This window comes from Patagioenas fasciata, chromosome 4 (assembly GCF_037038585.1).
Source record: "Patagioenas fasciata isolate bPatFas1 chromosome 4, bPatFas1.hap1, whole genome shotgun sequence".
NCBI classification, from domain to species: Eukaryota; Metazoa; Chordata; class Aves; order Columbiformes; family Columbidae; genus Patagioenas; species Patagioenas fasciata.
In genome coordinates, this window is record NC_092523.1 from 7,180,464 (window position 1) to 7,205,866 (window position 25,403).

General features: G+C 50.5%; 1 protein-coding gene across 1 annotated transcript; it reads right to left on the minus strand.

The window, feature by feature from the left end:
- Nucleotides 1-431: 431 nt before the first annotated feature.
- Nucleotides 432-24,114, minus strand: ATOH8 (atonal bHLH transcription factor 8). The gene is made up of 3 exons (XM_065837905.2): nucleotides 23,351-24,114; nucleotides 10,913-11,104; nucleotides 432-617 (listed from the first exon to the last, which is right to left on the minus strand). Exons 1-3 carry the CDS (start codon nucleotides 23,807-23,809, stop codon nucleotides 612-614), a joined length of 657 nt encoding a protein of 218 aa, XP_065693977.1. The 5' UTR covers nucleotides 23,810-24,114; the 3' UTR covers nucleotides 432-611.
- Between the last annotated feature and the right edge of the window lie 1,289 nt (nucleotides 24,115-25,403).

A 25,403-nucleotide genomic window follows, 5' to 3' on the forward strand; every position in this document is an offset into this window, starting at 1 on the left:
TTGCCCAAAAGGCAGAACTATGGAGTAGCTCAAAGAAGTAAACCTGAATGCTGGTGTCCCAGTTCTTGCCCACACTGAACGCCGGCTCCAGGGCTGCAGGCAAAGTGCAGGCAGGAGAAAAAAGAGGCGACTCACAGAAGGATTCAGAAATTCAGATTTGTCACCGACAGCTGGCTGGCCTGCTCGCCACCACCTGAATGGCACCTCTGACTTTTCTTTGGCTCAAAGACTTAACGTTAAGGCAAAAATAAGACACAGTGTAGAAGCTCCATCAAATCTTTGGCACAACGGCAACAACAATAACAACAAATTACTGTACACGTGAGCTGAGAGGGTAACATTTCCCAGTTAAGCGAAGGGAAAAGTGCTAAATAAATTGCACGTACTAAAAGGTGGCTGGCTTAACAACAATAGGAAGCATCCCTGTCCTTTTTATTTTCTTTTTTTTCCTTTCTGTTCCAGAGGTTAAGAAAGTTCCTTGGCCAATCGTCATCTCAAAAAGGGGCTTCTGCAAAAAAGCTGCTTGCAGTCTTCACCTGGATTGTGCAACCTTTGCCAAGAACAGATGTAACTCTGGCTGGAAGCTCTTCTGAATCCTCCCTTCCTGGTTATTACTCCTGGAAAGAGAAAGATGCACCGTCAGAACAGTGAACACATGGTGTCCTGGCAAGTCCTTGCATGAACAACCATTGTTGACGCAGGCTGGGGCGTCCTCAGGGACCACTGGGCATAGGAGCTGCTAAGAGCTGGGCTTGCAGAGCAACCACCTGTAGATGCCACAAGGGTGGCCAGAGGCCACACAGAGCAGAGGGACTGGCAGAGAGGGGGCGAGGAAGGTTTGGGGAAGAAATGCAACCAGGTAATTAAGTGCTGGCTCCAGATCCTGCTGCGAAAAAAAATAGAAATGATGGCAAACACCTGCTTTTGACAAGACCTGCAGCTTCAGAAGCCAATCTTGATATTACAGAGGGAAAGCAAAGGGGTTGGGACGAGTGGATTTGTGCAGGATATGGGGTTTATTTCTGTATTTTAGTGATTGTATTTACTTTTCTGTGTTGGGGACTTGTCAGCCTGCAGGACTGCGACCTGTCCCTTGTGCCCGTGCATCCCCTGCGAGTCACGGCCGTGGCGGATGTACGTGAGCACATTTGGTTACAGAATATTTTGGCCAGACCCTTGGAAAACGCACAACTCCAAAGTGCAGCACATTCAGACAGGGAGAAAACTCATCTAAAGCCCCTCTAACATTAAAATAAGCCCCGCGAATATCCCACAAACAATCATTAGCATAGTTCAAAACAGAGTGAAGTCCTCAGGGCCTGCTCCTTCGTGAGATCACGTCTCTGCTATCCAAACTGCCTTCATCACGTGGGCTTCTAAATCCTCCTTTAAGTAACTTAGGAATCAGAAACTTGGAAATGAGATCCCATTTACTGCATCCAACCACTGTTTCTTGCTTTTTGCCAGCGGATTTAAGAGCCCTTCAGGGTGCAGTATGGCCTCTGAAGGCCCTTTGGACACGGTCGTCAATTCCCTGGACGGATCAGCCGTCTTTCTGACAGTCCTTAAAAGGTCAAACTCCTTAAGGCTTGGCTTGAAAACATATTTTTCCCCAATCCATTTTGTTTCTGTACTGTCTCTCCTTTTCCATTACTGGATACTGTAACACTGAGGTATAAAATATCACTAGGAGGCTGGTGTTTTATTTTATATCATTAACTCAATTTTATTTATTTAATTTTATTTATTTCATTACTATCATTAGGGCAGTGAAATCAACCATCACAGCTGAGCATTCCTGCCAGGCAAAGGGACCCAAATCCAAGCTGGCAAAGTGCAGACCCTGGGAAGCATCCCCCCCATAAGAGAATTTTGCTGAAAGGACCCAGGTCATCCTCTATGCAAATAATGCCGGTCTCTGCTGGACTTCTGGTTTGGGGTCGGAACATATGGATACGGTGGAGGAGGCATTTGGCCATGAAGCTCTGCTGGAGGACAGGATGGAGCTGTGCGATGACTGCATCCCAGCCATAACAAGTCCCCAGGTAAACACCACCCCATCGGTCCCAGCCCACACCACTTGCTCTCCTACCTGAGCAATAACGAACTCTCCACATCTGGCACATGCCAAATCTGTTAACAGAGCTCGTTATTGAAATTGTTATCAATAAGGAGGTGTCTCTGCTGGCTGTAAGGCACTTCCTAGTGCTGTTCAGAAAGAACATAGAAACTATTGCCCTAGTACAAGGCCTTAGTTGGGATTTGGGATTTTGAATAAATGAGGTTTAGGCGGGAGAGTGACAAACAGCCTTGTGTATCACAAACATTTTTGTTGGGAATCCCTTAAAATTATTTTCCAACAATACATAACACATATTAATAACTTGTAATAAAAAAGTCGGTTGTTTAATTTATCCCACATGGAAAGAAAATGTAAAAGAAGAAAAAGGAGGGAAGCAATGACCACTCATTAATATTCAAAGACAGTAGAGAGACAAATCCCCCCCGTTCCTGTCTGGAACAGCAGTCTTAGCAAGCAAAACCTTTTCCACTGCAGGAATGAATTACCCAGCAATAGCAGCCTCATGCCCTAAGCCAAAGCCATCAGAGTCACAGGGTCCCCAGTCCCTTCTCTTGTGCCTCTGCTCCTCTTTAAAGTGCTGAACAAACAGGACCTTGAGATTGCGGTTAACACCTCCTGCTTTACCTCAGGGTGCTCAATGCTGATAAAAAGCATTGGTAGGTTTTGGGAAGCAGGATGGTTTTAGGAAGAGGAACCTGGGCAGCAGGTCTCTGCTCTGAAATCTTTGCAACTGGGGAAGATCAGCCTGGGGAGGCAAGAAGGAATATGTGCAAACCAGCCAGCGACTGGTAAGGGCAATCGTGCCGTACCTTTGAGGCAAATCAAATGGAAGTGGAGAGATCCCTCTGAAATCATAGAATCATTTCGGTTGGAAGAGACCCTCAGGATCATCAAGTCCAACCATAACTTAACCTAACTCCAGCACTAAGCCATGTCCCTAAGAACCTCATCTATAAATCTTCTAAATCCCTCCGGGGATGGTGACTCCACCACTTCACCGGGCAGCCCGTTCCAATGCCTGACAACCCTTTTGGTGAAGAAAATCTTCCTAATATCCAATCTAAACCTCTCCTGGTGCAACTTGAGGCCATTTCCTCTTGTCCTATCACTTGCTACTTGGGAGAATGTGACAGAGGATCTCAGCAGACCTCACTGGCACCACTCGGTTGGTCCCCAGGTGCTGCCTGATGCTGGCCATGGATTATGTTAGGTGGGAACAGGCTCCTTTCCTTCCCCACCTTTTTCCACTCCAGCAAGGAGTTCTGAAGACAGATTTATTAACCAGGGTCTGCTTTAAACTAATAATATCAGAACTCCCAAGGCTCTTGAATTTGACAACTGGCCCAATGACCTTGGTGAGTTTGCAGCATCCCAGAGCATTTCAGTCTCTGTAAATCAAAGCACTTCTGGAAATGAGTCAGCCTTTGTTACAGGGCCTCCCCCTGTCTCTTCTACTCATATTTTCCTTTTGCTGTAGTTACCTGAGACCTGTGGGGTGGTTCTTACCCTATTATTGGTAATACCTTTGCTATAGAGGAATGGAGCCTACACTGGGAGCCTGCTCCCACTGCAGGAGCAGATCTCCGGCCCCAGCCTTTGCACGCAGCTGCTCCAACATCCCTGAAACCAAAGTGAATTTGGGGTTCTGTTCTCCAACACAGGGTGCCACACCACATCCCTTTGGCAAGAAAAAGCTTTTGGCCCTGCTCTTTGGAGTACTGATGCTCAAACCCTCAACAGGCCAACACAGGCTGTGTAGTGTCATCGGGGATGTACGTAGCTGCTGCTGCCTCCCTTCCCAGCATTGGTTCAACTTGCTCATGAACTTGTCATGAGCCTTTAGCTTCACACCCCTATTTGCAACTGCTGTTTCAGCTTGCAGGGACATGGACCTGTTGAAGATGGTCCAGAGAAGGCCACCAAGATGACCAGAGGGCTGGAGCAGCTCTGCTGTGAGGACAGGCTGAGAGAGTTGGGGGTGTTCCGCCTGGAGAAGAGAAGGCTCTGCGGAGACCTTATTGCGGCCTTTCAGTACTTAAAATGGGCTGATAAGAAAGATGGGGGCAGACTTTTCAGAAGGGCCTGTTGTGATAGGACAAGGGGTGATGGTTTTAAACTAAAAGAGGGGAGATTCAGGCTGGACATAAGGAAGAAATTATTTACACTGAGAGTGGTGAAACAGTGGCCCAGGTTGGCCAGAGAGGTGGTGGATGCCCCATCCCCAGAGACATCCCAGGCCAGGTTGGACGGGGCTCTGAGCAACCTGAGCTGGTGAAGATGTCCCTGCTCATGGCAGGGGTGGCACTGGATGAGCTTTGAAGGTCCCTTCCAACCCAAACTATTCTATGATTCTATGACGTATCTAACACAAGTGTTAAGCACAGGAATCCTCTAATGGCACTTACACAACCTTGTGACCCCCTTGCTGTCTTATATTTAATTAGCTTTGTTCCCCAGGTGTGAGAACTCATGTCCAGGGCCCCCCCGGATGCTGCCATCCCGCTGTCCCGCAGACAGACAGACGGCTGGGAGCAGGTCCCTGCTCTCCTGTGGTCCAGCTCCTCCCCGGGGCGCGGAGCCGGCGGCCGTGGGGAAGCAGACTGGCTGGCTGCCCGCTCTCGCCAGCGAGTCCTAGCAGGGAAATGAAGCTATTTTTAAATAAGAACCTCTGCTGAGTCAAACTGCAGAGAAAGGGAGGTTGAACCTCATTATTAGACCCCCCGCCCCCCGTCCCGCACAGGACGGGAAGAAATGCCATGCAGATCATCAAGATTTTTACTGTGCTGGCTCCGAATGTGTTACAGGAATCAATATCAGATGATCAATAACGGCAAGTCTCGGCAGTCAGGATCATCCGCACAAATGAGGGGCTGGGAGTTGTGGCTTTATCTCGGGGCTCTGTCTACATAAATCACGACTCACGATACAGTGTTATAGAAAAAATATGCTCCTAGCGAATGTTTTCAGTGCCATACAAATCAAGCCTGCCGCTACCATTTCTCTTTCACAGTATAAAACCTTGACTTGTTCGTTCCTGCAAGTAAATACACCCACAGAACGTCTTCCTTTGAATTTTGCAGTGGGAATAAGTGTAACCTACAGTGCGGGCTCTGCTTTTAGCAAAGTAGCAACGAGGCAGCATCAAGGCATGGCAGAACACCACAATAACTATTTTATATAATGCAATAATTACATCCATAATGCGAGCCATTTTAGTGCAGCAGACTGTAACAAATAGAGTGGCTTTTCATTCCATGTATGCTTCTACATCATTTAATTGTTGGGGAATATATATATATATGTATATAAAATCTTAAATTTTTAATTCCTTGCGTCTGTGCGCATCCACACACAGGCACAAAAACAAGAAACTAAATTCCAGCTGAAAACTTTTATTGAGCTCCAACTGCTCGCCTGTTATTCATAACCCAGTTTCCTCTCTCACAAAGAGACCTTTCGCATGGTTTGGGTGGTTTTTTTTTTTTTATATGTGTGTGTGTTTTCTTTTTTTTTTTCCTTCTGCCTCGCTAACAGCTGCTCGCAGTGTTGTATCCTGAGTGATGATGAGGTTCTGAAAGTGTTTTTTTGGAACAGATGGCCAGGAGAGAGCCGGGGAATGTGCCAGCAGCGAGCTGGGGAATGCGCCAAGTCCTGCAGTGACTGAGTACTCCGGGTTCCAGCTCGCGTGCCTTTCCCCTGCCCTCTGCCCCGAGTGGCGCCAGCAGGACTTCCCAGCTCGCGCTCCGAACATCTGGAGTCTGCGGCTGCCAGAAGAGCCGGGACGGGGGGAGGATGAAGCGAGAAAAAAAATGCCTCACCCGTCGCTCCCTGCTCCAGCTTAGCTCCCAGGGCTGCCGCGATGCTGCTGCCTAGGATGAGGGTTAATCTAAAGCAAAGGGGGGGAGGGAAAGAAAAAGAGAAAAAGAAAGAGAAATAAAAAGGGGAAAAAAGAGAAAGAAAAAGAAAAAAGATAAAAACAGAACGAGAAAGAAAAAGAAGAAAAAGAAAAGAGAAAAAGGAAAAGGAAATAGGGTAGGAGAGAAAAGAGAAGGGCAGGGATAGGAAAAGAAAAAGAAAGGAAAGGAAAAGAAAAGAAAGGAAAAGAAGGGAAGGAGAGGGAGAGGGAGAGGGAGAGGGAGAGGGAGAGGGAGAGGGAGAGGGAGAGGGAGAGGGAGAGGGAGAGGGAGAGGGAGAGGGAGAGGGAGAGGAGAGGAGAGGAGAGGAGAGGAGAGGAGAGAAGAGAAGAGAAGAGAAGAGAAGAGAAGAGAAGAGAAGAGAAGAGAAGAGAAGAGAAGAGAAGAGAAGAGAAGAGAAGAGAAGAGAAGAGAAGAGAAGAGAAGAGAAGAGAAGAGAAGAGAAGAGAGAGAAGAGAAGAGAAGAGAAGGAAAAAGGAAAGGAAAAAGAAAGGAAAAAGAAAGGAAAAAGAAAGGAAAATGGGAAGGGAAGGGAAGGGAAGGGAAGGGAAGGGAAGGGAAGGGAAGGGAAGGGAAGGGAAGGGAAGGGAAGGGAAGGGAAGGGAAGGGAAGGGAAGGGAAGGGAAGGGAAAAGAAAAGGAAGGAAAGGAAAGGAAAGGAAAGGAAAGGAAAGGAAAGGAAAGGAAAGGAAAGGAAAGGAAAGGAAAGGAAAGGAAAGGAAAGGAAAGGAAAGGAAAGGAAAGGAAAGGAAAAAGAAAAAAAAAAAGAGAAAAGGAGAAACCTTGCCATGGCAATTTGTTGTTTTGTTGTGGGGTTTCTTGTTTGTTTATTTGGTTTTTGCTGTTGTTTTTTTTTTTTTAAGTGGGCGAGGTTTTCTGTTCAGTGCTGAGTGTGTTTTATGGGGTATTTGTTAGTGGTTGGTTCCTGCTCCGTGCAGACTGAAGGGCTGCGGTTGTGCTGCTTGGTGGTTGGGTCAGGGCTGCCCTGCAGCCTTGGGGGCCGGATCCTGTGGGGCTGGGGGGTGTGTGGGCTGCGGTGCACCCACAAAAACACCATACTCCTGGGAAAGTGCCTTGCTGTGCACCCTGCTATCCCTACAGCCCGAACCCAACCCCCAGCCATAACGCTGCCTTCCTACAGGGCACCAGAATTTGGCCCAGTGGGGAAAAGCTATAAAACGAGGCTGTGCAAACAGCAGGTTGGACCTGAAACCCTACAAAATCCATGTGAGGCTTTCAGATGACCTCTGGCCCCTCAGGATCGTGTCCCGTGCAGAAATGCGGTACAGCAGGACAGGGGAAACGGGGACTCCCCTTTCTGATCCACCTCCCGTCACTCAGCGCTGCTGGATGATCTTGACTGGAGTCAAGGGCAGATCCCCTTGTTTTCCCAGGACATCGGGGTGTCCCCAGCAGGACACAGAACCATAGGATAGAATTATCTAATAGCTTGGGTTGGAAGGGACCTTCAAAGCTCATCCAGTGCCACCCCTGCCACGAGCAGGGACATCTTCACCAGCTCAGGTTGCTCAGAGCCCCGTCCAACCTGGCCTGGGATGTCTCCAGGGATGGGGCATCCACCACCTCTCTGGCCAACCTGGGCCACTCTTTTACCTCTCTCAGTGTAAATAATTTCTTCCTCATGTCTGGCCTGAATCTCCCTTCTTTTAGTTTAAAACCATCACCCCTTGTCCTATCACAACAGGCCCTACTGAAAAGTCTGCGCCCATCTTTCTTATTGGCCCATTTTAAGTACTGAAAGACCACAATAAGGTCTCCCCAGAGCCTTCTCTTCTCCAGACTGAACAACCCAACTCTCATGCAGATCTTGTGTGCATGGTGATGGGCAAGGCTTACTCCAGGTCACTTGTATAACCAAGCAAAAAAATGGAGACTATCATCAGAATTCAACACTCCTTCATGCAGCCATTTTTTTTTTTCAAGGAAAAGATATTAGAAGCCCTTCAATTAGCCTCTGGGCTGCTTATAAATGAGATCTCCCATCACCAAACACCCTCAGTCAAATCTCAGTTGCAACAACTAAAATCACCATATAACCACAGTCAGTACTGGAAAGGGGAGTTGTTGTTTTTTTTCCCTAGCCAAGTCTGAAAGTCTAAAGCCAACTTTTCTAATTAACGCAATGGAGTGGAAAGGGGGAAAAAAATCCCACCCCATTAAATTTCCTATTGCAACAGCAAAGTCTGAACAACAACCTAACGTTAGGGACAGCAGAAAATTCGCCCTCAAAAAACAAAGCAAAAGGCAACGCGCAATCCAGCGAACACAACATCTGGAGCCCCTGCCTGCCAAAACAAACTCCAACCAGCTACTTTTTTGTGTGAAAAGCTCACGGTGCCATAGCACATCGCAATCACAGAGCTGAGAGAGCAAGCGATAGAGGCAGAGACACAATAAAATGGAGATGACAGGAGATAAGGGTGCTGTGGACCCAATGGTTCAGCTTGAGGAGTGGAGGTCTGTCTGCCTTCGGGCTTGCTGTGATTTTTTCTTTTTAAAGAGAGAATAAAAAAAAGGAAACTCAAAAAACAAAAACAAAAATACGACAACCACCCCAAAGTCAATAATTCAGAGGAACTGCTCAGCAAGCAGTGGTTTTTGAGACCTGATTAAAAACACACACAGCTTAGGAAAAAAACGTGCCGATTTCAAAATTAATGAAGTAGTGGTGACTTTGGGCCAAGCCATTGTATCCTCATCCAGCCGCCCGTGTGAGACCCCCCAGGAGAGACATCCCTTCGCACCACCTGACATCTAGAGCTCGGATCTCCTGTGCATGGCCATCCGGAATCTGTAATTTCCCTCTAACACCAGCATTTCCCTCCCCTGTGCCATTGATTCTCTTGGCTCAAGGAGAAAGGCACGTACAGGATGAGTCCTCCCAACCCCAGCTTTGCATCCCCAGTTCTGTCTACTGGGAATTACCGCTGTTACCCCTGGTTTTAGCTTCATTATCAGCTCAATGTGCTCTTGGCGATCAACTGAGCAAACATTGCTTGAAATAAAATGATACCTGTCAGCCAGTGGAATCCACAGGTTCTTGGGTTGCCCTAAACTTGATTTTCCCAAGTGACCGAAATGCATTTGCAAGACACTTTCCAGAAAGAACAACAAGGCAGAACAGGGACTGAGACCCTGCCTTGGGTAACAAAGCCTGGCTTTCTTTTTGGACAGGGCCTTTGGAGAAGGGTTAGGGTGGGTGCCCTGCAAGAATGTGGAGAAAAGGCAGATTTTCCTTTGGTGACAAACAAACGTCATAAATGTCAGACTTTTAATTCTTCATTTATTTTTTTTTAATTCAGGGTGGGCCTAGCCCTAACCCTCAGATGTGAACACCCAGGGACTTGGAGCCATTTGAAATCTGGCTCCGTGTTTTCTGTCTTTTAAGCTTGCGTTGGTTTACATAAGCCAAGACAATGGGTCTCAGCCCATCGGGCACCCAAAGCCTGAGCACCAGGCCAGCAGTTTGCTGAAGCCCTACAAGAGATGCTCATCCCTTTCTTCTCCCCCATCTCAACTTGGGGAGGGAACTTAAGACCCAACTAGCAATCTGCCAAAACCTCAAAAAGGATGTTCATCCCTGTTTCTTCTCCCATCTCAGTTCAGAGAGGGAATATAAAACCAAATTAGCAATCTATCAAAGCCCTCAAAGGATGCTCATCCCTATTTTTTCCCCCATTTTGACTCGGGGAAGGGACTCAAGACTCAGCTCTCACATCACCCTAGGGTTGGTGGCATCACATCGGTGCCCCTGGGACATCACCGCCTGCAGCACTACAGACCCCACAATGAACCCCAATTTTCAGGCCGTGCCGAGAAGCTCCCGCTGCATCTCCTAGTTTCAACTGGTGGCATCAGAGGTGGGCGAGCGGTGCCGTGTCCCCGCCTGGCACTGCTGCTCCCAGGGCATAAATACGGCCCGTGACAGCGAGAGGAAGCGACGGGGAGTGTGCTATTGTGTTTATTTATAAACTGAATTTCTGCAGGATGATTTGTTGGGCTAAAGAGGAGGAAAAGCGAGGAAACCTGCCCGAATTGGAGGCAGATCTTAACGACACTGGGGAAGGAGCCTGCTCCCCGGCTTAGCTGCCCATTCATCCATTAAAATCCCACTGATTTATTATCCCGCCTGACAAGCGAGCTTGCAAAGCAGGGGGAAGTTCAATTCGAGTTTACAAAACTCTTTTTGTCATAAAAGCCCGAACAAAGACATCAATCACCCCTTTAATTCACCCATGTCACTCTCTGAGAGGAAAACTGGCAGAACGCTCGGCTTCCTCCTCCTGCCGCTTGACGATGATTTCACCTAATTGGTTCAGTGTTAAGTAACCTAAAGGAATGCAAGGCATAATTAGATTTAACGTTGTTTCCTCAAGATACCCACACGTCCTTCAGGTCATACATCTTACTAATGTGTTTATACATACAACGTCTCCATTAGCTACTTTTTTTTTTTCGCTTGTTGTTGTCGGCTGATTTTTCTTGGAGATAAGTGTTAAATTAAACAAAACAGAAAACACAGGCAGGCGACCGTGTTTTATGGGCTCCAAAAGGCGACTCGAGGTTGGTTTGGTTTAACAAATAACAGCCCCGAGATGACTCTAATAGGATCATGCTCGTGTTAAAACACACGATGGGCGACTAACGAGAGGAAGAGCTCGGTGCGGAGGACCAGAAGGAGAGAAAAGCTTTTGATTAGGGAGGAATGCGGTTATTACAAGATCAGACAGATGAAGGAGAAAAAGCAAGACAGAAAGGCAAGGGATAAAATAAAATCAGAAAAATTGCAAGATGTTGAAAAAAAAGAGGAAAACGCTTTGGATTTTTTCTTTTTTTTTCTCCTTTTGTAACTTTTAACATTGTTTGGGGGGCAGTGTGGGGAGGCTGTAACATACCTTCCTTTTTTTAGATCTTCCTTCTGCTTGTAAGGTCCTAGTGCACTGCTCCACGCATTCAGAGAAGCTCATGTTACTGTGGTCAGCGCTGTAATCCAGGTCTGCTAGTCTGGCCAGGGAAAGGATATAGTTACAGGCTATTCTCAAGATGGCCAGTTTGGACAACTTTTGACCATAAGAATAGCAGGGAACCTAGAAAGGGTAACAGGGAAAAAAAAAAAAATTAGGCCAGATAAACAAAATAACTTGCTTGAAGCATGACAAAACAACTGTAGGCTGTTTTCTTAGTGGTTTTTAACATAAATAGGAATTCTAGTGATAAAAGGCCATATGGTCCCAACAGGTTTTTAAGAAGAACTCCCCCGCTGATCTCCATGGGGATGGAAGCAGCACGAAGCCTCTTGATTTCAGCAGGGCTGTTCTGCTTAAAACATGACGGCAGGATACGGCCTGGGATGTCTGTCTGTTGCTTGGTTCGCTGCCTGCATGCCCCATTTTTCTCCAAAATCTGCAACCCCCATGCCACCCAGCTACTCATCTTGAGTAACTTACACCCTGCAAGTAGCTCCCATGCCATTGCAGGTCATGCAGAATAAGGCAATAAGGAGGGTATGAGCAACTACATCGCAACTGGGTGTTTTTGCACTCAAAGTGATAGAATCATAGAATAGTTTGGGTTGGAAGGGGCTTTCAAAGCTCATCCAGCGCCACCCCTGCCATGAGCAGGGACATCTTCACCAGCTCAGGTTGCTCAGAGCCCCGTCCAGCCTGGCCTGGGATGTCTCCAGGGATGGGGCATCCACCACCTCTCTGGGCAACCTGAGCCAGTGTTTCACCACCCTCAGTGTATAAAGTCTTAAGGTTTCTCTGTAGTTCTTGTTATCCTTGACGCCTTTAGCAAGTGTCTGTACGTTTCACTGCAGTATTGCCAACAAACTTCCTACCTCACTGTTCACCCACCTTTCCAGGTCATTTGTGAGCACACTGAGCAGCACAGCTCACACAGTCACCATTTTAGGCAGTGGGACCCTTTAGCTTGTATGATATAGCTGAGGCACCCAGCAGTATCCAACCTCTCCTGAAGCAAGCTAACAAGCTTCAAAGGGCCTTTTTCTATACACATCGTCTGTTACTGATACCCCTGAGGAGGCAAGGAATCTATTCTCTGGGAATAACCAGCACATTGACCTCCAGTGGCAGTTGGATGGAGCAGACACTTCTCTGTCGGTAACACAACCCAAAAAGGACAAAGCCGGTTTCACATCCCTCCTGCTGCAAACAGCACTAGGTGTCCCACAGGATTCCAGATACACCCTGTAAGACCCTCTTTGCAAAGCTGGAAGTCGAGGAAAGGGCAAGGCAAAGTGTTGTCCCCATCGCTGCAGAGTAGATTAGAGGCATAGCTGGAAATGGTTGGAGTCTGGTGGCACAAAGGGCCTATTTTTGCCCGACAAAATCTCTCTCTAAATCATGGCCTTCAGTTCTTTGCCAGCATTATGCCCTCAGACCATAATACCTGGCGCTCAGAGTTATTTTGAAAGCAAGAGCTTGGGGCAGCAGAAGCACCCAAGTCTCTTTGTGCACCGATGTAACAAGAACACTGGAGATCACAGACCAAACAGCAGCATGAAAGACCAAAGTAAGATGGAAACTAAAATGGGAGGATTCAGTGAAATGTGGGAATAATTTCAGAATTAGAGCAAGGAGGAAGTTTAACCAAGTGGAAGGAAAATAGACAACAAAATCTTTGAGGCTGACGCACAGACGCTGTCCAGTTACAACACAAGAAGGCAGGGTAATGTCTTTTTTCCTCATCTGTTTTGCTCTCTTTCTTTTGTGTTTTTGGGTTTTTTTTATTAAAAAAAAAAAAAAAGAAACAAAAAAAAACCCCAAACTGTTTTGTAGGACATGTTTGCTACAAATTCCAAGAAAGATCTCAGTGCTAACAGAGTTGACAAAACCCTCGACTGGGATTACACAACACTGTTGCCACATGCTGCAGCAAAGTCCAAACTGGAGCCTCTCTGTGTGTCCAGGGAAAGAGGTTCCCCTTGTGCAGCTCAGATCCCACCGTGATGGGTGCGGAGCACCAACATGAGGAGATAAGAGTTTTTGCCATGGTAACGGTGTTAGAATAACTGTTTTGTAGGAACCCTCCCTGTCTTGGCTCAGCTCCTGCCATTTTAATGTTTCCTTTTGAATTAAACATGGGAAATTGAGAGAGGAATGAGCCACTTAGTTCAGATCCAGATCCAAAGCTTGCCCAAACAGTGGCGGGGAAGAAAGTGAACTTTGGTTTTATCCCTTCGTTAACGTAAAGCCCGCAGGGAAAACGGGACAGATTTGCACAAGCTGGAGTGAAGGGTGACACACCTGGATGCCCAGAAATCTCCAAAATCCAACCCCAAACAAAGAAAGTGTCTTAGAAGTGGGAAAAATGCCTGATGCTGGTGTAATCCTTGCAGCTCCCATGGGGTCTGCGCTACACAGATTTCTGGCAGGGTGCAAAGCGAACTGGCACTTGTAGTGCTCCTGCTGAGCATCAAGCCCTTTCCTTCTGCTACCTTCTTGCTCATCACACCTGAGTCAAACAGACCTCAGTGCTTTGGTGGGAAAGCTGTGAAGATGGGAGCTGAGCAGCTCTGCTCACAGCCAGGGGTGAACCAGAGGAGAGCTCAAGTTCCCATGCAGTTAATGAAAATATTTCCCTTATCTGACCTCACTGATTTCTGGCGGGCCGCAGTGCCGCTCACCATCTTGCCTGCAATATTTGCAGTGATTAAAAGGAATGAGAAAGGAACTGCAACTGAAATTTCACACCAATCCGAAGGAATCCAACTAGAAAGAAAAGATACTGGCCCCATCCTCAGCTTTGGAAGACCAGCACGGCAGTGGGCTGGGACCAGCAGGAGCCAGGACTTCAACCAGAGGATGTTTGTTGGTTGTGTCTGTGAAGGGCTCTGCGGAGTCTCATGGGTCTTATCAGTGATCCCCAGGCTGGCAGGGGCTGAAGCAACGCAAGATGCACACCCTCGAGACGTATTCCTGTGCAGGAGAGCCTTTCTTTGGCAGGAAGATAGGACAGGATGTGACCCAACAGGTCTCTTCCATCCTTGACGTCTGTGATTCAGAGGCAGCGCCCTTGGAAGACCGAAGATGCTCCCTTTGATGTCTATAGGAAATCTGCTGTGACCTTGACTGGAGCAGTGCTGGGCCCACAGCCAGTCCTCTCGGGGAAGGCAGAACATTGCTGCAGCTCCCCGGAGGGTCGCTGTCATTCACCAAATACGTGGTCTTGGGCTTGATTCTCACCCAGGGCACAACGGGAAAGGAGACTGCAGGATGAGGTTGGGGAACAACTTGAGAAAAAGATGGATGGGAGGACACAATAACCACCCCTACCATACAAGGATGCTGGGCATGTTCACCACAACAGGTCTGCGGAGAACAACCAGGAGCATCCTGTGGACTCATGTCAGTTCACACCACTGAGCTTGCGGCCAGGTAACTCTGTCCTCATTAATAAGGTGTATTTTCTATAAACATCCTCTGGACCTGTACAGATAACGTATGTAAAGCCAAGTCCACTCTGCTCTTATGATGCATGAAAACGCTGGAAGGAAGAAAGGCGTCAGGTGCTGGCGGTCCAGATCTCACTGTTATCATGCTGGAAATGGAATGTAGCAGCACAGACTTGCACAGATCCCCTCCACATGATGCTCACACAGGGCAGAATCGGGACCTCTGGGCACAGCAGGGAGGACAGGATGGCTCTGAAGCAGAGAAACACCCATGTTTGCGATGAAGTGTAAGCTAAGCCCTCCTGACAGCTTGGTCCTCCACAACATGCTATAATAAGCTGCTGAATTTACCTGTCTGCTAATTCATCTGGTTTATTTTTATGCTGGGAGATAAAACACATCAGGGCCCTCCCCCTGGGAGAGCATTTGGCTGCCTCTTCCCCACATCTGAACATGCAGCGCAACTGCACCATCTCACTGTTTGTGCTGCGCCTCCTGCCAAAAATATTTCCAGAAGGTTCATATAAATGTCCAGTGCTTAATAGTTCTGGCTCTTGTACATCCCTCCTTCCACCCCGGGGTGAGTCAGATGTTTCCCAGGGTTAAGGCACCTCGGGAGAAAGGTGGCAGGTTGGGGCAACAGGACCGCTGAGAGCAGGGCAAACCTCTCTCGCCATCCTGAGGTATCTCCAGGGCTGGTGTCTGTGGAGCTACTCGGAGGAAGAGAGAAGTTGTGCATGCCTCATCATCGGAAGTGTTCAAGGTCAGGATGGACAGGTCTTTGGGTGACCTGATCTAGTGAAAGATGTCTCTGTCCATAGTGGGGGGTTGGACTAGATGATCTTTAAGAGTCCCTTCCAACTCAAACCATTCTATGAGTAACAGCCTTAATGAGCTGAAGGCCTTGTCCAGATGATCAACACCTGTTTTCAAGATGTGTTACATTGTGGAATGTGTTTGAGAAGAGTTTGGAACCAGCTTTTTTGTTTCCACCCATTTCCAGGGTGGAGGTGAACACATATGTGTCCTCCTACTTTTTGGGGGACCCGTTGGTTGATGGACTAGTTGGTGTGTTCAGGTTCACCAGTAAGGGACTCAGCGTCCCTACCTTGCTCTTGACAGCTACATGTCCTGAGTCCTCCTAACATCCCAGGTGGGACGATGAGGATGGACAAGCCTGCAAGCATTGCTGGGACATCCCTTCACAGTCCTGCCTTCAGCGCAGTTGGGTATCAGTGAGTGGATGTGGCAATTGCAGTAGTGGCACCATGGAAGCAGACAGCTTCCATGGAATGCCTGAACTTATGACCCATGAAAACCATGGCCCATGGTTCAGAGCCATGAAGCAACTTGCAGCTACCAGACAGGCGGCTTTGCTGCCTGCAAGATGACTCCCAAGTGCAGCAGCAGCTTCTGCTGATGCCTCCTCCATGCCAGTGTTGCTCACTACACTGAACTGGACCTGGGTGTCAAGAGGATGGACCGGACCCTTTTCAGTGGTGCCCAACAACAGGATGAGTGGCAATGGGCACAGACTGAAACAGGAGGTCCCTTCTGAATACGAGGAGAAACTTCTTTACTTTGAGGTGCCAGAGCCCTGGACCAGGCTGCCCAGAGAGGCTGTGGAGTCTCCTTCTCTGGAGACATTCAAACCCGCCTGGACACTTTCCTGTGTGATCTGCTCTGGTGAACCTGCTTTAGCAGGTGGGTTGGACTGGATGATCTCCAGAGGTCCCTTCCAACCCCAACCAGTCTGTGATTTAGGGCAGCACAGCACTGCTTTGAACCTAGCAAGGCCTGATCCCGCTTTGTGGGTAAATGGCATGGTCCTCAGGGCAGTGCTTTTGGAGAAGGGCCTGATCTGTGGGTGTCATGGTGTCAGATGCTCCACAGAGCTCTGTTCCAGCCAGCGATGGGCAGCTACTTCATCCCACAGGCGTGGGAGGTTCTTGTTTCCCTGCCACCAGGTTGCGGTGGTGGGGACCGGGGAGCCCCATGCTAGCAAAGCAATCATAGCAGCTTGAAAGAAATCCTCATCCCTGCCTTCCCACAGGCAGCCAAGCATCCAGCCAGGGACCAAACCTAACTTAAAAAAGCCAACAAGAACAAAAGCAGCATCATGCAGGCGGGAGCACAACGTCTCGACCAAGGCGCCTTTGACTCTCGGGTGGGTCCACGCTGTCAAATAACCCAGCTCCTGGGTCCCTCCCAGCTCCTGGCTCCCCCATCGCTCACATTGCAAAAACATGAGTTCACTCCTTGGAGTGAATGAATTGGCTTCCTCCAAACAAAACCTAGGTGTGGTGCTGGGTGAGTTCACCCCAGGGATCCCTTCCAAACAGCAGTCTGGCTGATGCTGCCCTGGGTTCTGGCTCCGCTCCATTTTGGACAGTCCTCCTGCACTATCCCCGGATGTTTTGTACCCTCAAAGCCTTCTGCACATCCTCAGGACACATAACACACACCCACAGTATCATCCACGAAATATATTACATTTCTGGGCAGCAGCAAACTTCTTATTGCAGGCACTTTGAGCCAACTCTCAAAATAATAGCTATGCAGAAGACTACTGGGGTATCACAAAATAAATCCCAGGGACATTGGACAAAGAAAATCTCCTCTAGGAGGAGTTACCCCCAAGAGCTGTAGTTTCCCTTTCTTGGGTTACACTAGTAGCTATCGTCTCCATCTCTGAGGTCTAATGGGTCCAGTTCACCTGGGGAAGAGGAAAATAAGCTCCACTGGAGCTAGCAGCATTACACCAGCCCCAGCTTGGCCTCAGTGATTCTTTAGTCACCAGCCACTGTGGGACACCATGGGGTTTTCCACTCTCTTGCTATCGCTGCTTAGAGCCAGGAATTGCCCAGAGCCCAGCTGCGAGGAGCACACGCGTGGCCCTGCTCACATCTCTGCATTCCTGCCTGGCACAGGGGACAGTGCCAATGGGGACCGGGGTGGGATATATCACTTTGTGAACATACATGACATGGACCTAAGGAGATGGCAGGTAGCGAACAAAGAGTCCCAGGGGCTCTGCCACAAGTTTCCTACCTCCACACTATGGGGACCGCAGCCCGGAGAGGAATTTGAGAGCGGATTAAGGCAGGGAGCAGAGGCTGGATTCAAATCCCGCTGGAGAAAAGCAGACTCTTTACTCTGATTTCAGTAGGAGTCATGAGAAAACACAGAGGTTAACTTGGGGTGGCTGCAGCAGGCACAGCAAATACCTCTGGACAGGAGTGGGATTTGTAGCAGAGGATAAAACCAGCAGCCAAGGAAGCAAACAAACCCTGTTCCTGGTGACACAGTCATTGTTTTCAGGATTTTTGTCCTTTTGTCTGGTTTCTCCCCTATTTTCTCTCCCCTTGCATTGCTTCAGGCCAGTATTTTGTCATTCTCCTTAGCTGTTAAACCACAGTGCCACTCCACTCTGCCCGAACCGGGCTCTAAATAACCATAAGCGTCACTCGAGATGGGCTGAAACCACCAAGATGCTCCAGTTAACGTGGTGCTGTTCGATGACAATGCGCGGTGGTGGCACCGCATGTTGTGAGCAATGTCTGGAGGATGCTCCAGCTCTCCCGAAGCCCAGTGGCACCTCTCCAACTGCCACCATGCAGTAGAGCCAACTCTCCCTGGCCTGGCTGTCACCCCCAGGGAGCTCAATGGTTGTCTTCGGGAGCTGGGTTTTAAGGCGCCTTAGGGTTTCCTGCTGGTGGGACCATGGTGGGGATGAATCACTGGGAATAGGGCTGGGAGGTGTCAGCAGGTGATGGGAGTAAAAGCTCTCAGCCTGCCCACCACGCAGTGAGGACACGCCAGCGACGCTGGTCACATACGGTGTCCCGCCTGCAGAGGTGACAAACCACAGCCGCCTTTGGGATGACACACAGAGAGGACAAGCGTAATGATGCTTCCCCAGAATAGTCTCAGCCTCTGCTGGCTTGTCACTAAGGCACTGCTCCAGCCTCAGGCCCTGCCTGCACTTAATCCTGGCTTGTCCCTTCAAAGCCCTGCAGACAGCTTACCCCCATGCCACCCTGCAGCAATGCAGCCTCCTCCCATGGCCTTGAGGCTGCCTCTCCTGATGTCCCACCACGCCCTCGACGGGAGCGAGCGGGGTCTTTTCTGCACCGATTTAACAACAAGCCACAACAACCACGTGCATCCTGGCAGCAAAAAAGTGAAAGGATGTTAGTGGGGGGCAAAAAAATCTCCACTCCAGCAGCTAAAAAGCCCTATAAAACCCTAAAATATCTCCAGAACCCACATGAGCGCAGAGAGTGAGGCTGTCAGCTGCAAAGGCAGAGAGCACCCTGGTAATGCAGTGGTGAAAAGATATAGAAAAACGCCAATATACTTCCAGGGAAACTAAATGTCTGTGGGCACATTTGCTCCCAGCGCAGACTCGTGGCTCGACGCGTTGCTTTCTTGAGGAGGAGCTGGACAGCAGTGCTCCAGAGACAAACCAGATGTGCAAGCCTAGGCAGGCTCGAGATCAAGAAGGCTGCTGTGGTTGTCTCTGTCCATGGAGGGAGAGTTTGCTGCCACCTTAGGGTCTGTCAGCACAGCTGAGAAGCTTGATTGCAACTCCTGCAAATGCAATACGCTGGTGGGAGTTGGTTTGCATGGGTGCCGCTGCAGCCTAATGGTGGAGAGCACGGTCTCCCGCTGGCCAAGGTCTCCAGGAGCAAACCTGGTGGCTAAGTCCATGCTGTAACAAACATTAAGATGGTTCAGTTGCACACTTGGGATGTGGTGGGGTAAGAGACCCTTGCTGCCAGAAGGAATTTGCAGACAGAATAAAAAAAAAGGAGCCAGTGTTGCTGGCAACTGTGGTCTGGATAGTAGTTCGTCTGAAGATGAGCAGTGGTGTTGTCTCATCTTGTCTCCTCCAAATGGTCGCACTGCTTCACAAACTGGAACATCCACCAGTGCAAGGGCACTTAAGATGAAGGAAGGGATGACCTCAGTTTCTTGTGAACTCAGTGTTGCATCTCTGGCTGCATCAGAGATGTTTGGGTTTGCTGACCACCCACAATGGCAGGGAGAGAAAAGGGACAGAAGTGACTACCCATCGTGTCACTTATGGGGGGTCCTGGGGCAGATGGGGCAGTGCAAGAACTCACCAGTCAGCACCCGCCAGGGCATGCAAGGGTAGGAGATCAGCCCCAGCCATGGGGACAGGAGCAGCACCCAGCAGTGCCCAAAGAGGCAGCAGCAGAGGGAGAGCAAAGTATAGCAGGAGTATCTCCACTATCTCGAAGAGGTTTAGAGCAGGAGAGTGTTTTCCACAGGGAACTACGCTGTTAGTCTCAGGAGCCCACTGTCAGTGGAAAGATCACTTGGACAAAAGATGCTTGGGAGACTGGGGGGGAAGAAAATCCCTTCCAGACTGAGCAGCTGGAGATCACAGGTGTCAAGACGCAGGGGAAGAAGCTCCATCTCAGGAGCATCTACTCGTCAGTCCCACTTCAGTGTTATGTCCTTACAGTGAAATAAGCAGCTCGATGCAGAGAAAGAGAGATCTTTGCTCCTGATGGCCCCGACACCAAGGCTGAGCACAACAGCAATGCCACATCTCTCCCAACAGCTGGCAGCTTCCTGAGCCAGCAGCTGCCTGTCTGCATCCCACCTCTGACGGGGCTCTGGCTTTGGAGGCGATCCGGAGACAGCTAAGTGCTCAGGGACACGGCAAGATCAGTCTCTCCTTGTGTGAAACGCCTGTGGTCGGCTCTTCCTCCACCAAGAACTGGGGAAAAAACACCCCACCCCTTCCTGCCATCTGGAGAGCTGGCAGACACAAGCCAAAACATGTGTGCCATATGTCCCCAGCTGCAGATCGTGGGGATGCCACCGTCAGCCCATCTGCCCAGCATGGTGCACACCAGTCGCTTGCCTTCCAAGCTGGGGAGGGCATCCTGCAGAGAGGCATGGCTTCCCCTTCCTCCTCCTCCTCTTCATCACCAGGCGTGGGTGGGCTCCCTACGGCATGGCTGTAGCGGGCCTGATCCTGCAAGCATTGGGGTTTTATCTCATGCATGCCACGAGGATGGGCATCTCTAGCCCCACACATCCAAACAGGATGGAGAAGGGGACGCCCGTGTGGGTGCTGGTGGCTTTGTGGGGTTCCTGCTTCCAGAGGCTCCACATCCAGCACCCGACCCAAAGAAGAAGCATGGGGCCAGCTGCATGCAAGCAGGGCACTCTCCTGTGCTCCTTACCTGCCTGTCTGCATGGAGATATCGGATCCAGTGCCTCAGGAGAAGCCTCCCAGCTGCTTAAGAGCCTGACACACGATGACAAGGAGGGTACAGAAGAATAATCAAGGAAGAAGAAGCAAGCCGAGGCCTGCGGCTATTGGCACACAGGGATTGCCTCCTGCAATTAGGGATGGGCAAAGACAGTGCTTCCTCCAGGCAAGAATCATAGAATCATGGAATGTCCTGGGCTGGAAGGGACCCACAAGTCCAACTGCTGTCCCTGCATAGGACAACCCCAGAATTCACACCATGTGTCTGATGGTGAGGTCCAATTGCTTCTCAAATACTTCCCGAATACTGAGAAAGCCTTCTTATAGCATTTACCTCTACAATGCGTCTCTCCATACTCTCGCTTCCTGCTGACCGAGACGTCATGGAAAGCAACATCCTCCCTTCTGATCCAAACTGCTCCTCAAAAACCTGCCACCGGCACCGGTGTGAATGATTTGAGTGACAAGCCAGCGCCGTGCGTATGTGCAATGAAGCTGACTGTCACCTGATGTCATGTATGGCACCAAGCACGCGGTTGGCAGCCCAGCGAGAAATGAATCCAAATGTCATCCAATGATGGTCGGGACAGCCAGCCCACCCCTCAGCAAATCGCTAGGAAAACCTCGCAGCAAACATTTCCCAGAGAATGATGTCTTTCTCTCTGCAGACTGAATACAGCTCAGCCAGTATATTCCCGTGCTGACCCCAGAGACCGGCTTTCATGGGAAGAGAGGACAGCAACTTGTTCTCCAGGCTCTTTACGCTCCCAGCTGAGTCCAGGGCTGAAATGATTTATGGAGACAGGGCCAAGGCCAGGAATCTGAGGCTTTTCAAGAGATGCCTATTTCCCAAAAGAGTGCGGCTTTAATTTGTTGCTTGCCTGACTTCTGCTTGAGGCTCAGCCTAGAACAAGATTGCCAGTGATTTGGGAAATCAGTGCTACTTCCCCTTGCGGTTTTGGTGGTGTAGATGTCTGTCCACGGAGAATTAGACTGACACTTCCAAGTGCATTACACACAGTTGCCAAACAACCGAGATATGGAAGTAGCTTATAGAAACGTAATATATCAAGTCTGGAGTTTGCATTTACAAGGGGTGGCGCCTCAGCACCGGAGGGACAGCATCCAGCACACACTGGATTACTGTGATTATAACAGAAGCTGTCAGATCCCACCACCACGTGGTGATTAAAAAGGCTCATGTTTAGATGCTCAGCAGTTCTCTCCTGACATATAGCCCCAGCCTTAGCCTGCGCTTCCTATCGAGGTTGGGGCTGGAAGTCTGTTTGCAGAAGTGGGTAATGGGCAAGGATTAACTCTCGGCGTGCAGCTACCCAACACACGGTGGTCATTGAGAAGGGCTGCAGGCATGTTGCAGGAGATGGGAACGAGGAGAGCTCTGCTAAGCTCGAAACAAGATTGAGTCCTAAAGCGAGCACACTTGGGGAATGGCTCTGATCAATAATGTCTGAAAGATGGCAGTGAAAAGCCTGGGTGTGTGAGCCCCCCTGCAAGGAGGCCATGCTGCTCCCACTGGAGGGACCAGCCTGGGAGAAGCGAAGCTCAGCATCTCTCACGATCAGACTCATCTGCAGCTCACAGCCCTTCAAGCCTTGTGCGTCTCCTCCTTCCTACACACCTGGAATATTCCCATCAGCATTTACCAGAAAGGCAGAAAAGCCGGGACAGCTGGGCTTGCACAATGTAACAGCACATCTTTGTCTATCAGTGAGCTGTTACAGGGTGGCTACACACAGAGGGAAGGATAGGGCTGAAAACAGGGGCCAGGACACTGATTTATCCTTGTGGGGAAGATAAAAGAACTTTGCAGCTTCTCTGGATCTCTCCCCACCTTCTACATGTTGGGGAGGTGATGGAAGTATTTTGTCCATTATCTATTATCTTTCACAGAAGACCACAAAGACTTCCAAGATATCTCAACAAGAGAGCCTGGCACCGTACACACTTGAAGCGCATGCTACCATAAAGATCACGGGAAACACCCTGGCAGGGGACCACAACTTAACTCGCCTAGCCCTGGCAGTCATGGGGCACACAGGAAGTTTCAGAGGTGACTGCGGGAACCCCAAGGGTTCCGAGTGGTCAGTCACCCTACACAAGTCAACGGGAGCACGTTGCTGCCCAAATTCCCATTGGTCCCTCCGGGGCAGCCCACCCCAGCAGGAGCGCTAGCGAGGACACGTGCTCTTGGTACAGGAGCATCACCCCAGCCCGCAGCTTGGCCAAGTGCCTCTCTCCACCCTCTGTTTTCACTTGGAGAGCTTTCTCAGTTTGTTTCATATTTTTCCCTCCATGTGATTCTCTGTGAGAAAAAAAAAATGTCCAAAGTCTCTAACTGCAAAAAAAAATTAAAAGCCCTTATTTATTTATCCTGATTGTTAGCATAGTTCTAGGGTTGGTACTTCCAGGCATTTTGAACCGACTTCCCCTTCTGTCAGCCGGCCACCCCAGGCTCCTGCCTTTAACCTCCCCTGGCCTCAAGCACACGGCGGAGCTGCCGCTCTCCCCGCGCACCCACCAGCACCCCCCTGGGAAAAGCCGAACGGCGGGTGGTGGGGAGGCAGGAATTTGCAAAGCGATGCCCGGCGCCAGCATCACCCCCTCCCGCAGCCCGCCCGCGGTGCCCCGGCCGGCGGCAGGTACCTGCTTCCGCAGCGCCTCGAAGGCGGCGCTGATGGTGTGGACGCGGGTCCGCTCCCGGGCGTTGGCCAACAGCCGCCGCGTCTGCTGCAGGGCTTTGATCTCCGGAGAGACACCGGACGCCTCGCCCGGCCGCGGGCGCGGGGAGGCGGCGGGCGGCGGCGGCGGCGGCGGGCGGGCGGCGGGGGGCGGCGGCGCGGCGGGGAAGGCGCTGGCGGCGGCGCCGAGCGCGGAGCTGCGCGGCTCCCAGGCGGGCGGCGGAGCGGAGGCGGCGGGAGGGGGTGGTGGTGGCGGTGGTGGCGGTGGGGCAGCGCGGAGCCCCGTTCGCCTCCCGTTCAGCACTTTGAGCTCCACGCGGAAACTTTTGCAGCCGTGTTTGCGCCGCAGCCGCCGCAGCCCCCCCAGCTCGGCGGCGCAGAGGCGCGGCCAGGGCTCGCCCTCCGCCAGCGGCGTGCTCCGCATGGCGCTGCGCGGGTGCGCTCAGCAGCGGTGGTTCCACCGCTCTGCTCCCGCTGCTGCTGCTGCTGCTCCCGCTGCTGCTGCTGCCGCCCCGCTGCCGCCGCCGCCCATCTGCGCCCGCTCTGGCCGCAGAGCCCCGGCGGACCGGCTCCGTCCGTCCGTGCGGTCGTCCGTCCGTCAGTCCGTCCGCGGCTCCCGCAGCCTGCCTCCCAGCGCCGGCAGCCGGCCCGCCGCGCAGATGAGCGGCTTTAAAGAAACAGGAAGGCTGGCTTTTTTTTTTTCTTCCCAAAACAGCTGTGCTGCCAATCTCCTTTGTTCATCCCCCCCCTTCCCTTCCCTCCCCTCCCACCCCACTCCCACTTTCTTCTTTAATCTCGCTCTTCCATGCGATGGAAGAGAAATCCTGCCCCCCGGAGACTCGCCGCGACCCACCGTGTGCGCTTTCCCCTCCACACTCCCCTTTGCCTCCCCAGGGAAATCCGTGGTTTGCTTTCGCTTCCAACCCCCTTCATCCCGCTTCTTCCCTCCTATCACTCGTTTTCCTCATCAAGATCCTCATCTGCGAGGTAGAGGGTGCCTAACTTCACGTTGCACTCCTAAGTGTGCCCGGGAGCACAGAGCACCCCAGCGGGATGGGGACCGGGGAGTCCGGAGAGATCCAGCACCTCGCTGATATCCCTCCCATCACCACTTCGCCTTTCACGGTTCCCTGAAGCCTTGAGTTGCTGCTCCGCTACTGACTTCAGATCTACTTAGAACAGTTATTCCCTAGCAAAACATTGCCTTGTTTTTCACAGGGATAACGAGGGAGCCTGGACCCGTGGGTAATTGCTACCACTGTGGGCTGCCTTCTGCTGGCACCCCAAAACCCCTTAACTCCTGTTACCCCACAGCAGGCAGGGTGGGAGGGATGGAGAGGTGCAGGAACTTGCCTAAGGTCACAGTCAGAGCTGCGGCACAGCTGGGAACAAACTGCGTTTCACAGGGTTGTAGGAAAACTCAGGATGGAAGGGATATCAGGAGGTTCTCTGTCATTTTTAGAGGTATTTCCTTTATTTAGCACCTGGTTTCTGTTTTTAAGTCACCCAAACCCCTTAGGCATTAAGTTTTATTGAGAATCAATGGGATTTAAGCTGTGAGATGCTTGAATTCGCTGTGGGGAAGGGGATGTTGGTTCCTAACCCTCTTCCTCCCATGGCATGTCAGCTGAGCAGCCATCAGCAACACGTGAGGTGAGCCGAAGGGAGCTTCTGTTGACCTAGTTGAGGTCCATGAAGAAAGGCAAGCTCTGCCTGGTGGCTAATGTCTTCTGCTTTGTGCTACTGTGGCCAGGCTGCCCCAGAGCAGATATAGCAAGTGTTTCTCCAGGTGGAGAAACTAGAGGTACTGGAGAAGGTACTAGAGAAGATATGCTGAGTCCTGGTTCAGCACCATCTCCGTAACAGCTGTGCTGCCTCCTCCATTGAATCCTCTTCGCCAGGTACCACTGGAGTTGGTTTTTTTGCAGTTGAACTCAGAAGTGCCAGACTTTCCAGCGGGGATACCATCTCCTCCCTGCCTTGTGGTGGTGCTGGCAAACTGCTCTGATATCCTCAGC

Coding starts and splice junctions, on each gene's coding strand:
- ATOH8 (XM_065837905.2), bottom strand. CDS start 23,809: ATGCGGAGCACGCCGCTGGCGGAGGGCGAGCCCTGGCCGCGCCTCTGC. Junction 11,105..23,350: donor TCGAGGCGCTGCGGAAGCAG/GTACCTGCCGCC, acceptor TACCCTTTCTAG/GTTCCCTGCTATTCTTATGG.